General features: G+C 36.6%; 1 protein-coding gene across 6 annotated transcripts in view; it reads left to right on the top strand.

Moving 5' to 3' along the window:
* PRKAA1 (protein kinase AMP-activated catalytic subunit alpha 1) overlaps positions 1-16,483 on the top strand; it is a 46,077-nt gene that overhangs the window by 21,834 nt on the left and 7,760 nt on the right. For 4 of the 6 annotated variants that reach the window (XM_067730582.1, XM_067730583.1, XM_067730586.1 and 1 more), the window contains 5 exons: positions 5,908-6,049; positions 7,726-7,819; positions 11,831-11,975; positions 13,534-13,621; positions 15,382-15,606. In XM_067730582.1, the coding sequence (XP_067586683.1) occupies positions 5,908-6,049; positions 7,726-7,819; positions 11,831-11,975; positions 13,534-13,621; positions 15,382-15,606 (694 nt within the window). Of the gene's footprint in view, positions 1-5,907; positions 6,050-7,725; positions 7,820-9,938; positions 10,038-11,830; positions 11,976-13,533; positions 13,622-15,381; positions 15,607-16,483 lie in introns of those variants that run through there. The other 2 variants (XM_067730584.1, XM_067730585.1) reach the window with 2 other exon arrangements.

Raw genomic sequence — 16,483 nt, 5'->3', positions numbered from 1 at the left:
TGTCCCCTGCATTGACAGGTGGATTCTTAACCCCTGTGCCACCAGGGAAGTCCCTTCTGCCCATTTTTTGATTGGGTTATTTGTTTTTTTAATATTGAGCTGCATGAGCTGTTTATATATTTTGGAGATTAATCCTTTGTCCATTGATTCATTTGCAACTATTTTCTCCTATTCTGAGGGTTGTCTCTTCGTCGTCTGTAGTTTCCTTTGCTTTGCAAAAGCTTTTAAGTTTCATTAGGTCCCATTTGTTTATTTTTGTTTTTATTTCCATTACTCTAGGAGGTGGATCAAAGATCTTGCTGTGATTTATGTCAAAGTGTTTTTCCTATGTTGTCCTCCAGTAGTTTTATAGTGTCCGGTCTTACATTTAGGTCTCTAATCCATTTTGAGTTTATTTTTGTGTATGGTGTTAGGGAGTGTTCTAATTTCATTCTTTTACATGTAGCTGTCCAGTTTTCCCAGCACCACTTATTGAAGAGACTGTCTTTTCCCCATTGTATATCCTTGCCTCCTTTGTCATAGATTAGTTGACCATAGGTGCATGGGTTTATCTCTGGGTTTTCTATCCTGTTCCATTGATCTATATTTCTGTTTTTGTGCCAATACCATATTGTCTTGATTACTGTAGCTTTGTAGTATAGTCTGAAGTCAGGGAGTCTGATTGCTCCAGCTCCATTTTTCTTTCTCAAGATTGCTTTGGCTATCTGGGGTCTTTTGTGTCTCCATGCAAATTTTAAGATTCCTTGTTCTAGTTCTGTGAAAAATGCCACTGGTAATTTGATAGGATTGCATTGAATCTGTAGACTGCTTTGAGTAGTATAGTCATTTTCACAATATTGATTCTTTCAGTCCAAGAACATGGTATATCTCTCCATCTGATTGTGTTGTCTTTGATTTCTTTCATCAGTGTCTTATAGTTTTCTGAGTACACGTCTTTTACCTCCTGAGGTAGGTTTATTCCTAGGTATTTTATTCTTTTTGTTGAAATGGTGAATGGGAGTGTTTCCTTAATTTCTCTTTCTGATCTTTCATTGTTAGTGTATAGGAATGTAAGAGATTTCTGTGCATTAATTTTGTATCCTGCTACTTTACCAAATTCATATATTAGCTCTAGTAGTTTTCTGGTAGAGCCTTTAGGATTCTTTACGTATAGTCTCATGTCATCTGCAAACAGTGACAGTTTTACTTCTTCTTTTCCAATTTGTATTCCTTTTATTTCTTTTTCTTCTCTGATTGCCATGGCTAGGACTTCCAAAACTATGTTGAATAATAGTGGTGAGAGTGGACATACTTGTCTTGTTCCTGATCTTAGAGGGAATGCTTTCAGTTTTTCACCATTGAGAATATGTTTGCTGTGGGTTTGTTGTATATGGCCTTTATTATGTTGAGGTAGGTTCCCTCTATGCCCACTTTCTGGAGAGTTTTTATCCTAAATGGTGTTGAATTTTGTCAAAATCCTTTTCTGCATCTATTGAGATGATCATATGGTTTTTCTCCTTCAATTTGTTAATATGGTGTATCACATTGATTGATTTGCATATATTGCAAGAATCCTTGCATCCCTGGGATAAATCCCACTTGATCATGGTGTATGATCCTTTTAATGTACTGTTGGATTCTGTTTGCTAGTATTTTGTTGAGGAGTTTTGCATCTATGTTCATCAGTGATATTGGTGTGTAATTTTCTCTTTTTGTAGTATCTTTGTCTGCTTTTGGTATCATGGTGATGGTGGCCTCATAGAAGGACTTTGGGAGTGTTCCTTCCTCTGCAAATTTTGGAAGAGATTGAGAAGGATGGGTGTTAGCTCTTCCTTTTCTAAATGTTTGATAGAATTCACCTGTGAAGCCATCTGGTCCTGGACTTTTGTTTGTTGGAATATTTTTAACCACAGTTTCAATTTCATTACTTGTGATTGGTCTGTTTGTATTTTCTATTTCTCCCTGGTTCAGTATTGGAAGGTTATACCTTTCTAAGAATTTGTCCATTTCATCCAGGTTTTCTATTTTTATTGGCACAGAGTTGCTTGTAGTAGTCTCTTGTGATGCTTTGTATTTCTGCAGTGTCTGTTGTAACTTCTCCTTTTTCATTTCTGATTTTATTGATTTGAGTCCTCTCCCTCTTTTTCTTGATGAGTCTGGGTAAAGGTTTATCAATTTTGTTTATCTTTTCAAAGAACCAGCTTTTAATTTTATTGATTGCTATTGTTTTCTTTGTTTCTGTTTCACTTATTTCTGCTCTGATCTTTTTGATTTTTTCCCTTCTACTAACTTCGGGTTTTGTTTGTTCTTCTTTCTTTAGTTCCTTCAGGTGTAAGGTTAGATGGTTTATTTGAGATTTTTCTAGTTTCTTGAGGTAGGCTTGTGTTGGTATAAACTTCCCTCTTAGAACTGCTTTTGCTGCATCCCATAGGTTTTGGATCATCGTGTTTTCGTTGCAATTTGTCTCTAGGTATTTTCTGATTTCCTCTTTGATTTCTTCAGTGATTTCTTGGTTATTTGGTAACGTATTGTTTGGCCTCCATGTGTTTGTGTTTTTTACGTTTTTTCCCTGTAATTGATTTATAATCTCATAGTGTTGTGGTCAGAAAAGAAGCTTGCTGTGATTTCAATTTTCTTAAATTTACCAAGGCTTGATTTCTGACCCAAGATGTGATCTATCCTGGAGAATGTTCTGTGTGCACTTGAGAAGAAAGTGTAATCTGCTGTTTTTCGGTGGAATGTCCTATAAATATCAATTAAATCTATCTGGTCTGTTGTGTCATTTAAAGCTTGTGTTTCCTTATTAATTTTCTGTCTGGATGATCTGTCCATTGGTATAAGTGAGGTGTTCAAATCCCCTACTATTACTGTGTTACTGTCAATTTCCTGTTTTATAGCTGTTAGCAGTTGCTTCATGTATTGAGATGTTCCTATGTTGGGTGCATATATATGTATAATTGTTATATCTTCTTCTTGGATTGATCCCTTGATCATTATGTAGTGTCGTTCCTTGTCTCTTGTAACATTCTTTTTTTTTTTTAACATTCTTTATTTAAAAGTCTATTTTATCTCATGTGAGTATTGCTACTCCAGCTTTCTTTTGATTTTCATTTGCATGGAATATGTTTTTCCATCCCCTCACTTTCAGTCTCTATGTGTCCCTAGGTTTGAAGTGGGTCTCTTGTAGACAGCATATATATGGGTCTTGTTTTTTTTGTTTTTAAAATTTATTTATTTTATTTATTTATTTTTGGCTGCATTGGGTCTTTGTTGCTGCGCGCAGGCTTTCTCTAGTTGTGGTGCACAGGGGCTACTCTTCTTTGCTGTGCATGGTTTTCTCATTGCGGTAGCTTCTCTTGTTGCAGAGCACGGGCTCTAGGCACACGGGCTTCAGTAGTTGTGACACTCGGGCTCTAGAGCGCAGGCTCAGTAGTTGTGGCGCACGGACTTAATTGCTGTGTGGCATGTGGGATCTTCCTGGACTAGGGCTCGAACCCGTGTCCCCTGCATTGCCAGGCGGATTCTTAACCACTGCGTCACCAGGGAAGCCGTGGGTCTTATTTTTGTATCCATTCAGTGAGCCTGTGTCTTTTGGTTGGAGCATTTATTCCGTTCACGTTTAAGGTAATTATCGATATGTATGCTCCCATTACTATTTTCTTAATTGTTATGGATTTGTTTTTGTAGGTCCTTTTCTTCTCTTGTGTTTCTCACTTAGAGAAGTTCCTTTAGCGTATGTTGTAGAGCTGGTTTGGTGGTGCTAAATTCTCTTAGCTTTTGCTTGTCTGTAAAGCTTTTGATTTCTCTGTCAAATCTGAATGAGATCCTTGCGGTGTAGAATAATGTTGCTTGTAGGTTCTTCCCTTTCATCAGTTTAAATATATCATGCTACTCGCTTCTGGCTTGTAGAGTTTCTGCTGAGAAATCAGCTGTTGACCTTATGCGAGTTCCCTTGTATGTTATTTGTCATTTTTCCCTTGTTGCCTTCAATAATTTTTCTTTGTCTTTATTTTTTGTCAGTTTGATTACTGTTTGTCTCGGTGTGTTTCTCCTTCAGTTTATCCTACCTGGGACTCTCTGTGCTTCCTGGACTTGGGTGGCTATTTCCTTTTCTATCTTAGGGAAGTTTTCGACTGTAATTTCTTCAAATATTTTCTTGGGTCCTTTCTCTGTTTCTTCTCCTTCTGGGACCCCTATAATGCGAATGTTATTGTATTTAATGTTGTCCCAGAGGTCTTTTAGGCTGTCTTCATTTCTTTTCATTCTTTTTTCTGTATTCTGTTCTTCGGCAGTGAATTCCACCATTCTGTCCTCCAGGTCATTTATCCGTTCTTCTGCCTCAGTTATTCTGCTATTGATTCCTTCTAGTGTATTTTTCATTTCAGTTATTGTATTGTTCATCTCTTTTTGTTTGTTCTTTAATTCTTCTAGGTGTTTGTTCTTTAATTCTTCTACGTCTTTGTTAAACATTTCTTGCATCTTCTCGATCTTTGCCTCCATTCTTTTTCCGAGGTCCTGGATCATCTTCACTATCATTATTCTGAATTCTTTTTCTGGAAAGTTGTCTATCTCCACTTTATTGTTTTTCTGGGGTTTTATCTTGTTCTTTCATCTTGTACAAAGCCCTCTGCCTTTTCATTTTGTCTGTCTTTCTGTGAATGTGGTTTTCCTTCCACAGGCTGGAGAATTGTGGTTCTTGCTTCTGCTGTCTGCCCTCTTACCATCTTGGTTTCTTTCCTGATTTTGATGGAATATTAATTCTCCACTAGTTCCTTAAGAAAGCGTGTTTAGAAGCTAAATTTTTGGAGACTTTGTCTCTGTTGAAAAATGTCTAAATTCTATTATAACCATTTATTATCTGGGTATAGCATTCAAAATTGAAAGGTAATCACTTAAAATTTTTTTCTTATTTTTCAAAACAGAAATTACATGCTCATGAACCTAAATTTTAAAGGTTCAAGAGATTATAGAGAAAGTGTGTCTAACATGAGGGTGGTTTTTGGTATGATGCAACTGTTCTGTATCTGATTATAATGGTGATTACACCAATTTCTACATGCCTTAAAATCCATAGAACTGCACAACAAAAGAAACAAGTTCAATTTGTATGTATGATAGTTTAAAAAATGAAAAGTAAATTAAGAGAATTTAAAAGTACAAAAAGGTAGAGAGGGCTTCCCGCGTGGCGCAGTGGTTAAGAACCTGCCTGCCAACGCAGGAGACACGTGTTCGAGCCCTGGTCCGGGAAGATCCCACATGCTGCAGAGCAACTAAGCCCATGTGCCCCAGCTACTGAGCCTGCGCTCTAGAGCCCATGAGCCACAACTACTGAAGCCTGCGTGCCTAGAGCCCATGCTCCGCGACAAGAGAAGCCACGGCAATGAGAAGCCCGCGCACCGCAAAGCTGCAACTGGAGAAAAGCCCACACGCAGCTACAAAGACCCTGCACAGCCAAAAATAACTAACTAACTAACTAAATAAATAAAAAGGTAGAGAGCAAAAAGAAGTTTCTTTCTTTCTCTCTCCCTTAGCCTTCCAGCTTTAAACATCTAAACGTTCAGGGGTAAATCAGGCAGAATTGAAAGGAACTTGACATATATTCACCACTATGTATAAAATAGATAACTGATGAGAACCTACTGTATAGCACAGAGAATAGTACTCAATGTTCTGTGGTGACCTAAATGGGAAGGAAATGCAAAAACAAGGGATATATGTATACCTATAGCTGATTCACTTTAATGTACAGCAGAAACTAGCACAACATTGTAAAGCAGCTATACATTAGTTAAAAATTAAAAAAGAAAAAAAGAACTTGGAACTGCGCAAGTACATTTGGAGAATGCTAAGATTACTACTCTTAGAATAGTTCTAAATATGTTATTAATCAAACCTGGCGCTAATTTATTAAAATTATTTCTCCTACAGTTGGCAAACATGAATTGACTGGGCATAAAGTTGCTGTGAAGATACTCAATCGACAGAAGATTCGAAGCCTTGATGTAGTAGGAAAAATCCGCAGAGAAATTCAGAACCTCAAGCTTTTCAGGCATCCTCATATAATTAAACTGTAAGATCTGATTGTATTAAATATAGTCATATCATTTTTCATCATTTTTGTTAACCTTCTTAATCTGACAAGTGAGAAAGATGAGTGACATTGCTTTGGTCTGTTCCTGAGGGTTTTCAAATTTCTTCCTGTTCATGTATTTATCTAACCCCATTCATGGTCCCTTAAGCCTAAGTTCACATTTTGCCCTTGTGATGATCAGATGTTATCTTTCTCATTTTCGGGACTGATGCCGTTCTGATAGATAACTTTCAGTGCCCCTATTGCTGTAGAACCCACAATGATTTGCTAGTAAAAACTCCTGCCATCCAAATTTCCACATGATATCAGCTCGCCTCACTAGAGACCATAAAGTAGGGTCTCCACTCCCCCACGCTGCTTATATCTGATAAAACAAGTAACAAATCATAGACTTTCAGGAATCCAAATCCAAATAATAGAATTTCAGGAATCCGAATTTCAAAAGGCAGTAATATTACCATTGTTTTACAGCTGACAATTGTAGGATCTACAGTTAAGTTATTTACTACTCAGCTTTATTATGCAGGCTATAAATTAAACCATTTAGGCTTTTGTATTGAACTGGTGACTCAAAATTTGTTTCACTCTCACCTCTTCTCATGTGTTGAGGTGCCATGGTTTTAAATACCATCCTTATGCTGACAGCCCTTAATATACATCTCCTGCTTTGAAACCTGTTTCCTGAATATGCACACTGCCTATTTTACATCTCCATTTGGGTGACCATGAGGCATGTGAAACTCGATCTGGCCCAAACTGAACCCTTTATTACCCTCCGGTGCCTGGTCTTCCTGGTCTTTTCACCATCTCAGTTAATATCAGTTCCTCAGGGCAGAAACTTAGGAACTATCCTTAACTTTCCTATTTCTCTCACTTCCCAACCTCCATTCCATCCCTTCCTTCAAAAACTAAGATCTCATTCTAGTTCCTTCATTATCATCAACCCAGTGTGGGCCCCCTTCACCTTTCTCATGGACTACTGCAGTAGCCACCTGCTTCCACCCTACTGCCCAGTCAGTTCTTCACATTGCTGCCATCAATTAAAGTTACCCTTTTACTTGGCCAGATCATGTGACTGCTTTGCTTAAAACCTTCAATAGCTTTCTTTCTCCTATAGAGTAAAAGCCAAAGCCTCATCATGACTTTTAAGGTTCTGTGTCCTCTGCTGTCCAGTTACCTCTTTGACCCCACATCCTGTTTCTCTCTCCCAGCTCACTCTGCTCTAGCCTTCCTACCATTGCTCAAATGTGCCAGGCAGGTTTCCCCCGAGGGCCTTTGCACTTGCTGTTCCTCTGCCTGGTTCACCTTCTTCCTAGATAATGGCATAGTTTGTTCCCTGATTTCCATTAGGCTCTGCTTAAATGTTACTTTATCAGAGAGGCCTTCCTTGAATACCCTGTATGAAAGATTTCCCTTAGTTTTTCTTTGATTCTCTTCATAGCATGTTCCACCACCTGAGATACTGTTTTTTATTCAGTGTCTGTTTCTTGGCTTCTGGAAAATAAACTCCACGAGAGCAGAGAATTTGTTTTGTTCCCTGCAGTTTTCCCAGCGTCTAGCACAGTACCTGGTGTATTATAGGTGCTTAGTAAACACTTATTGAATGAATGAATATACATGTTTTAATACTGGTAGATAATGTTTTCTCTTACCAGGTACCAGGTCATCAGTACACCATCTGATATTTTCATGGTGATGGAATATGTCTCAGGAGGAGAGCTATTTGATTATATCTGTAAAAACGGAAGGGTAAGCAGTTCTGATTTAATCCTGTGTATATTTTGTAATTCCCCTGATCCCTTACTAGCATCAGAATATCAGAAAGCAATTCTGTTAAGAGGTCTGTTTAATAACCAGCTCCCTTAGTCATGTATTTGCCTAGAATCATAGACTATTTAGAGCTAAGAAGCGTCTTAAAGATTATCTCCTTAGCCTACTTACACAGATATGGAAACTAAGAGTCACAGTTTATTTATTTATTTTTTAAAAAATTAAATTAATTTATTTATTTACTTTTGGCTGCATTGGGTCTTCATTGCTGCATGTGGGCTTTCTCTAGCTGCAGCGAACGGGGGCTACCCTTCGTTGTGGTGCGTGGGCTTCTCATTGCGGTGGCTCCTCTTGTTGCAGAGCATGGGTTCTAGGTGCGTGGGGCTTCTGTAGTTGTGACATGTGGGCTCAGTAGTTGTGGCTCGTGGGGTCTAGAGCACAGGCTCAGTAGTTGTGGTGCATGGGCTTAGTTGCCCCGTGGCATGTGGGATCTTCCTGGACCAGGGATTGGACCCGTGTACCCTGCATTGGCAGGTGGATTCTTAACCACTGCTCCACCAGGGAAGTCCGTCATAGTTTATTTATTTTTATTTATTTACTTTTTATATTTTGGTCATACTCTGTGGCACGTGGGATCTTAGTTCCCTGACCAGGGATTGAACCTGTGCATGCTGCATTGGAAGCGCAGAGTCTTAACCACTGGACCACCAGGGAAGTCTGAGACTCACAGTTTATATATATGCTCAAGGTCACATAATTTATTAATGACAGAATTGGATTGAGACTCCAGAACTCACGATCTTCAGACTTTGCTTCTTGGGCATACAAATACTTTTAATATGTATCTTAAATTATGTATGTAATCCTTAAAAAATATATTATTAAATACTTAAAGATCTAGGCCTTGCTAGTCAACCCTAGTCACATTTAAATTGCATTCATTTTTTGGTTTCAGAAATCTGATGTATCTGGAATAGTAAGAACAGGCTCCATGAAGGAGGTGGGAATTAGACTTAAAGAATTTAGAGTTGGAAGGAACTTTAGAAGACATTTTGAACAGTGTCTTAAGTTACAGATACAAAAACTGAACATTGCCCCCTGCGCATACTTTTTCTTACACCCAGGGTATGTGGTATACAAAAACCTCTTTCTGGAAGAGCCACGTCAAGCACTGAGAAGCCAATTTTTTTCCCTCCCAATCTGACATTCTTTATATCATTCACTCATTTGTTCTATGTAGCATATCCTTACTTTCATCAAAATCATTAACCAAATTAATTTTGATTTTACCATTTCTTAACATGGTTCATTTGAATTTCAGGTATTCCACTTGTCTTTTCACTCCCCACTCCCTGCCCCCGCAATCCCGCACAAATATTCTGCCTAGAAAAATGGAAACAGACACAAATTGAATTGGCATCTTGCTTTCTTATCTTTTGTTTTTCATGTCTTAATCATTTTGCTTTACATTGTGGGGATTTTCCTCAATTTTATCTGTTGCATATTAAAATTCCAGCTGTTTTTTTTTGTGGTACGCGGGCCTCTCACTGTTGTGGCCTCTCCCGTTGCGGAGCACAGGCTCCGGACGCGCAGGCTCAGCGGCCATGGCTCACGGGCCCAGCCGCTCCGCGGCATGTGGGATCTTCCCGGACCGGGGCACGAACCCGTGTCCCCTGCATTGGCAGGCGGACTCTCAACCACTGCACCACCAGGGAAGCCAGTTGTCTTTCTTTAAATAGCCTATTTTTGTTGTTGTTCCACTGAGATAATAAATGTATCTGTCTGAGGATGACAATTAGTTTAAAATTTTTTTCTTCTTCTCTTCCCTGGATTGCTTCTGTACCTTCTCTGCTCCCTGCTCCCTGTTTTTTTTCTATTCATTTTATTGGTCTTTGTCTTTTGTGCATGACCCTTGCTCAGATACCTGGTGATTCTGGGTTGTCCACTCATATTTGAGAGTGAGATTCTAAATGCCAAGCTCATGAGGATGGAACTTATTAATTGGTGGGCCTTCCCATAGGTTGAATAGGTACGGACCTGTTTGTTTTACTAGGAAACACCAAATGTTAACAATTACAAATATTTTTCCTTGGATCAGAAAGTTGCTCCAGAAGAAACCTTCCAGTTTCCTTGAGCGTGTTAGCTTAGCTGCCAGTGCTCTGCGAGCTAAATGGGGAAAGGCCCGCAAGCCTTACTGGTTAGTATGTTGACTTTCATTTTATCCCCATGTTTTCCTTCTGGTGCCTCATTCCTACTCTGGTGTCCTTGAGAACAGAGCTGGTTCAGCCTTACTAAAGAGTAAATCGTGGGTCTTATTCCCCAGTAAGGGTGAGCTTAAAACTTCTTTATTCCATCAGTTGTCCTGTTTTCAGTCCACTTCTCACTTCTACCTTCAGAAATTCCCCACACTTCCAATATCTAAGCCCTTCCAGGAGTCTGCGTGCAGATGAGTTTATCATTGATTTCCACCCCTAAAGGCTTATTAGATTTCAGCTTTTTGTGGTTGGCCAAGTCTTCATCACTGTTAATCTACTCTCTAGCTTAGTGACTCCTTGATTACTGCTGTCTGTTCTCTTGCTCTTTTGTCTTTATATGCTGTCATCTTAGTGATGTTTCAAGGAGTGGAGACAGAAGGTTCCATCTGCCATGCTTAAATGGAAATATGCTTTGACTTTTCTAATCTTTCTTTGTAGACTTCCCCTCCTTGATCCTTTGTACTCTATTTATTATTAATAGAGTATAATTTTCATTTTTGTAGCCTATCTAGTTATTTTACCTCTTGTATTTTGCTTAATCAATTAAATTTTCTTCTCTTTCACCTTTAGAACACATTCTTTTTTTCATTTAGTGTATTTGATATGAAGTCGTATTAAAAAATGAACCTATATTCTAGAAATAAAGGTATTAGATTGCTAATGCATTATTACTTTCTCTAGAGGAAGGGTATCTCTGAGTGCTTTGATAGTTTTAGTTTTGCTTTCAAAAGAAATTACTGGTTCATATTCCAGATTATCCATACCATTAAAGGTGTAGGAACCTGGTTTTAGAATGCTAATTTGTGACCTGTGGTAGAGAATTGCATATTAGAGTCCTTTGCGTAGAGAATTAATAGCTTATTTATTAAATATGACTTCTTGGGAGCAGGCATACCCAAGTAATGGCTTTCACTTATGGAAAAAACATCATAAAATAATAAAATATAGATAAATGGACAGAGAAGTTTTTAAAGAATATTTTTTAAAATGTAATTACAGCATAAGATGTAATTTTTCAGTAAGCATAGTAAAGATAAATGCTGTTATATTTTATAAAACAAATGAATTAAGGTTTTTCTTTTGTTAAAATTAAAACATCTTTTATTTCAGGAGATATGATAACATGGTTGCTTGCTAATTCATTAACACTGCTTAAATGTTGCTTTCTCATATAGTCCACAACAGTATTCCCCACCCCAGCATAACTCTTTGTGCCCTTATCCTCCTTTGTTTTTCTTCAAAACACTCTTACTCCTTATATTGATATTTATATGTTTATTGTCTATTTTCGTTAACTAGATTAGGGCCTTTTTTTAATTCATTGCTGTATCTTGAGTGTCTAAAATCGTGCATGGCACATTGAAGGTATTCAATAAATATTTGTTAAAGGAATCAAGGATTAAATATTTGTAATTTACAGGAAAAAACATGCCTACTTTCAGGTAGAAATTGAAATTATTTGAAATAGTGCATGAGATTAGGTGAAACAAGTTATTAGGGTATAGTCAAGAGAGTGATAATATTAGGAAGTTGAGTTACTGATTTGGGTTCTAAGACCCTCCTAGCATTTCCGTTTTATGCTGCCTATATCTCCTCCCCGTTTCAAAAGTATCTCATGAGTGAGGTTCATTTGGAAGGTTCCTTGCATCTTCACAGTTTTATAGGTTGGAAAATTATAGGTAGAATAATTTATTTTGAAAGACACACGTTTAAGTTGCCTCTCTACTTTTCTTAGCTGGATGAAAAAGAAAGTCGGCGTCTGTTCCAACAAATCCTTTCTGGTGTGGATTATTGTCACAGGCATATGGTGGTCCACAGAGATTTGAAACCTGAAAATGTCCTGCTTGATGCACACATGAATGCAAAGATTGCTGATTTTGGTAAGGATATTTTTATAGTTTCATATATTCATTATGTTTAACAAACATCAGTAGGATTCTTCAGATAACTTTTGCTTTTATATAATAGACTGAGTATCCCAAAGTAGCATATCCTCACCATTTGTCTATGAGCTACAAAAAGGAGTAAAAATAAGGAATCCTCTTAGCTTTATGTCTTTAAAATTGACTTTTATGACATAGGCAAACAATTTAAATTGGCAGCATTAGCGACATCACTTGAAAAGAGACCATTATTTGTGAAGGACCATTATTTAACTATTTGCTAAATAGTGTTATCAATAGAACACACTGTTTTCAGTGTGTGCTTCTGATCAAGTATGGAGCAAGAGGAAAGAGACTGGGCTGGAGTTATTCAGACTTTGAAAGCCAGAAGGCAAACCATATGAACAAAATTATTTTTAAAAAAAGAAAGTAAAATATTTTAAATAGAAAAACATAGTTTCAGCTTGAGGAAAATTTAATGAATTTATTTTTCCTTTATTTCTTATATAAATTGCCATTGACATTATTAAACCTGAGATAAAAATGAATATCTACAAGTCTCTTTTTTTAGTTTCATTTCAAATCAGAGGAGATACTTATATTTTCTTAAGTTTTGTATATGTTTATATACTTTAATCTATAGAGATTCACTAAATAGTGCCCAACAGCTCTGAGCTGCTGAGTTTTTTTGTAACTGACTAAATTATTTGACTTTCTTATTCTTTAGTTGTCATTATTTTTTATACATTGTATTTTTGAGGAGGCAGAGTTTTCTTTTTTTCTTTTTTTTTGGCCACACTGCGCAGCTTGCGGGATCTTAGTTCCCCCACCAGGGATTGAACCCGGGCCACAGCAGTGAAAGCACCGAGTCCTAACAACTGGACCACCAGGGAGTTCCCGAGTTTTCTTTTTGTAGTAGAACTATGAAGGAACTTTGATATTAAAAATTATTATTATTTATTTTATTTTTATTTATATATATTTCTTTGCGGTACGCGGGCCTCTCACTGTTGTGGCCTCTCCCGTTGCGGAGCACAGGCTCCGGACGCGCAGGCTCAGCGGCCATGCTCACGGGCCTAGCCGCTCCGCGGCATGTGGGATCTTCCCAGACCGGGGCACGAACCCGTGTCCCCTGCATCGGCAGGCGGACTCTCAACCACTGCGCCACCAGGGAGGCCCTATAATTTTTTTTTAAAGAATCAGAATGGAGGTTAATAGAAACTTTTAATTCGGTTCTACATTTTTTTCTAGTAATTTCTATATTAATAAAACTTAAACATGCCCAGTTTATTCTATTAAACAAAATAACCAATAACTTAATATGTACTCATGAAACTCCAACAATGCACTAACTTTATATGTTGAAACAGATTGCAGATTTTATGGCATAAAGGCAAAATATTTGGGAACAGTAAAGACTACAGGATTCTGTTGAAGCAAAGAACAAAATGATGATTTATCACTTTAATGCAAACTCAATTTTATTGTTTAATGGAGTTTTGTTTTTATTTTTGTTCTTGGGAAATCTTGAGAAGTGGATTTTGTGCATTTTCAGGTCTTTCAAACATGATGTCAGATGGTGAATTTTTAAGAACAAGTTGTGGCTCACCCAACTATGCTGCACCAGAAGTAATTTCAGGAAGGTAGTGTTTGCCACCTCCTCCCCGCCCAATATATTTGTAATTGTCTTCTTTTCCTAGACTTTGTTAGTCTATAGTGTAATATTCAATTCTATTGAAAGGAATTTAAAGCTTATTTTTTTCTTATCCAGAAGGTATTCTATTTTAAGAATAAAACATTATAAGTGAATAAGGATTAAGGACTCCATTTATTGAGGAGGATGTTGGTTTGCAAGTCAAAATTATATTAGTTAGATGAGAGTACTCGTTTTTTCCCCTGGTGGAAGAAACTGAAGTTTTAAAACTAGCAAGTTTTAAAGGTGAGACATTAAAAACTTGAATAATACAGAAATATCTAGTAGTAAGAAATAGTGTACTATTTGCTTAGATGAAGAATTAAAAGTGTAATGGGTAGCTTTAATTTTTCAAATTAGCTTTAGCTTTTATGATAACGTGCCTTGGGGAATTGGACTGAAGTATTGATAAAGTCCTCAGATTTTATTTAATTTTCATTCTTTAAATCTTCTAGAGACTGAAATATTTTAAGAATTCTAATCTCTCAATTTACTAACCACCAGCATTGAGAACATGAGGATCTTAGTATAGGGCAGCTTTTCGGATAGTTTAGATGACAGGAAAATTTAATTTTTTGAAGAGTAACTGTTCTTCAGTATACTACTGAAAGTGAAAACAAAGAAGCTAAAGTTTGTTTACTAGTTTTTATAATTAACTTTTAATAACTTTTCATTCAAACCATGTTTCTTTGTTTGAATGTCTTACATCCTGATTAATTTAGAATGCAGAAATAGAGTAGTATTTTCTTTCTATTTTCATAAGCTTGCTTGCCTAGACTGCTCAGAGAAATTATATTTGTGTTAAGGCATGGTTATGAGTAAGGCAGAAATATCTAATTTTAGATTTATCAAGGTTCATCATTACCTTTTTATACTAACTTAATGTTTGAATTATTATTACATGTGGGTTGTCTATTTGGGGAAGAAAACAATTTAGGATCTGGATACTGGGGGCAGTGTTAATTAAATAAACAAAAAGAAATGTAATTGTGCATATATGTAATGGGCCATTACTGAAGTCTAATTTTCCCAGTTTGGATAAGGTCCTTCTGTGAGGTCTAGATGTATGGAAACTTTTACTTTCAAAATAGTATATATTGATCAGTTCAATAATTTATTTGACCAATTTAAAGAAATCCTTCCCTGAAGCCAGACTTTGAATGGGTTATCTAATTAGTCAGTAGCTAGTTAAGTCAGTGGGTTACAGTGTACTGCAAATAAGAGTTTCAAATCTTCTGCGAATTAGTTAGCTGGGCTTCATTCTACAGCCTCAGGCCCCTTTTACCTTGATATGAGGTATGAGGTATGAGGGTTATTTCGGAGAGTGGCTTTAGAGTCAGAACATTCTCACTTGATGAAAGATCACTTAATCTCTCCTCTGTAACCAAAAAACAATGGTTTTAAATTCAGTAATGATATGTTTGTTCAAAGTTTGGCCCTATTGATTGGATATCATGAGGACCCTTGTGAGGTAGTATGGACAGAATTTTAGCTATAGTTTGTAACTTAAAAAAATTCTTAATTTTTGTTTTCAAAGATAATACTGATAGAATTAGTATAGAATCTGTATGTGTAGTACACAGCAGTGACTTATAGAAACCATATTCTGACTAATAATTCTTTATGAAGTATCTATATTTAAAATGATTAATTGATTTACTCTTTAAGTTACTAATGATTGTTTAATCCAATTGATATTTCCGGTTACAGATTGTATGCTGGTCCAGAGGTAGATATATGGAGCAGTGGGGTTATTCTCTATGCTTTATTATGTGGAACACTTCCATTCGATGATGATCACGTGCCAACTCTTTTTAAGAAGATATGTGATGGGATCTTTTATACCCCTCAGTATTTAAACCCTTCTGTGATTAGCCTTTTGAAACATATGCTGCAGGTGGATCCCATGAAGAGAGCCACAATCAAAGATATCAGGTGATAAAGCAACTTGATTATCAGATCTAATAGTATCAGTGATATAAGTGAAAGAAAATTTTGCAGAACAGTATGTACAATGTAATCCTGTTTTTATGTTAAAAATAGTGTATAGACTCATTTATTTTATTTTGATATTTAAGAACACATACTAACCCGGCTGCTTTAGGGAAGTAAGATTGGTAGGAGGAAGGGCTTTCACTTTTTTGCTTTTGTTTCTTTATTTGTTTTGAAATTGTAGCAGTGAACATTATATTACTTTTTTTTTTATTCCATACATCTACAAAGTTGCTTTAATGAAATTCTGAATACAATATTTTTTATTAAAGTAAATGTGTATACTGTAACTAAAATAGAGGGGAATTCACTCTTAGCTAAGTATTGTAATAATATACTTGGGGTTCAGTAAGGAAAATATAATCTCTTCTAGGCATTTCAAACAGGATAATATCTGATCAGAAAAATAGGTGCTTACAAAATAAGGTGGAGGAGTTAAAGTCAGAAGTGGGGGAAGGGTGCTTTGATCTGTCAGTTTTGTCACTCCTCACTAGTTCTTAGGACACCAGTAAGTTACTTTTTTTTTTAACTTTTTTTTAAATTCAAACAGAAAGTCACAAAAATTATAATCATCCTCATCAGTTCACTCAGTCCCATGTAATTATTATTTTTTTATCTTGATCTTTTGTTAGCACTTTTATGAATTCATCAGTTTTCCATTAGAGTTCTGAAAATGCTTATTCATTCAGTTCAGCAGTATAGTCAGTTACCAGAAACCTGAACTTGTCAGTGTATTATTTTTTTTTTTTTTTGCGGTACGCGGGCCTCTCACTGTTGTGGCCTCTCCCGTTGCGGAGCACAGGCTCTGGACGCGCAGGCT

This window comes from Pseudorca crassidens, chromosome 3 (genome assembly GCF_039906515.1).
Source record: "Pseudorca crassidens isolate mPseCra1 chromosome 3, mPseCra1.hap1, whole genome shotgun sequence".
Lineage (NCBI taxonomy): Eukaryota > Metazoa > Chordata > Mammalia > Artiodactyla > Delphinidae > Pseudorca > Pseudorca crassidens.
The sequence above is the reverse complement of the archived record's forward strand: the minus strand, read 5'-3'. Positions and strand labels throughout refer to the sequence as shown.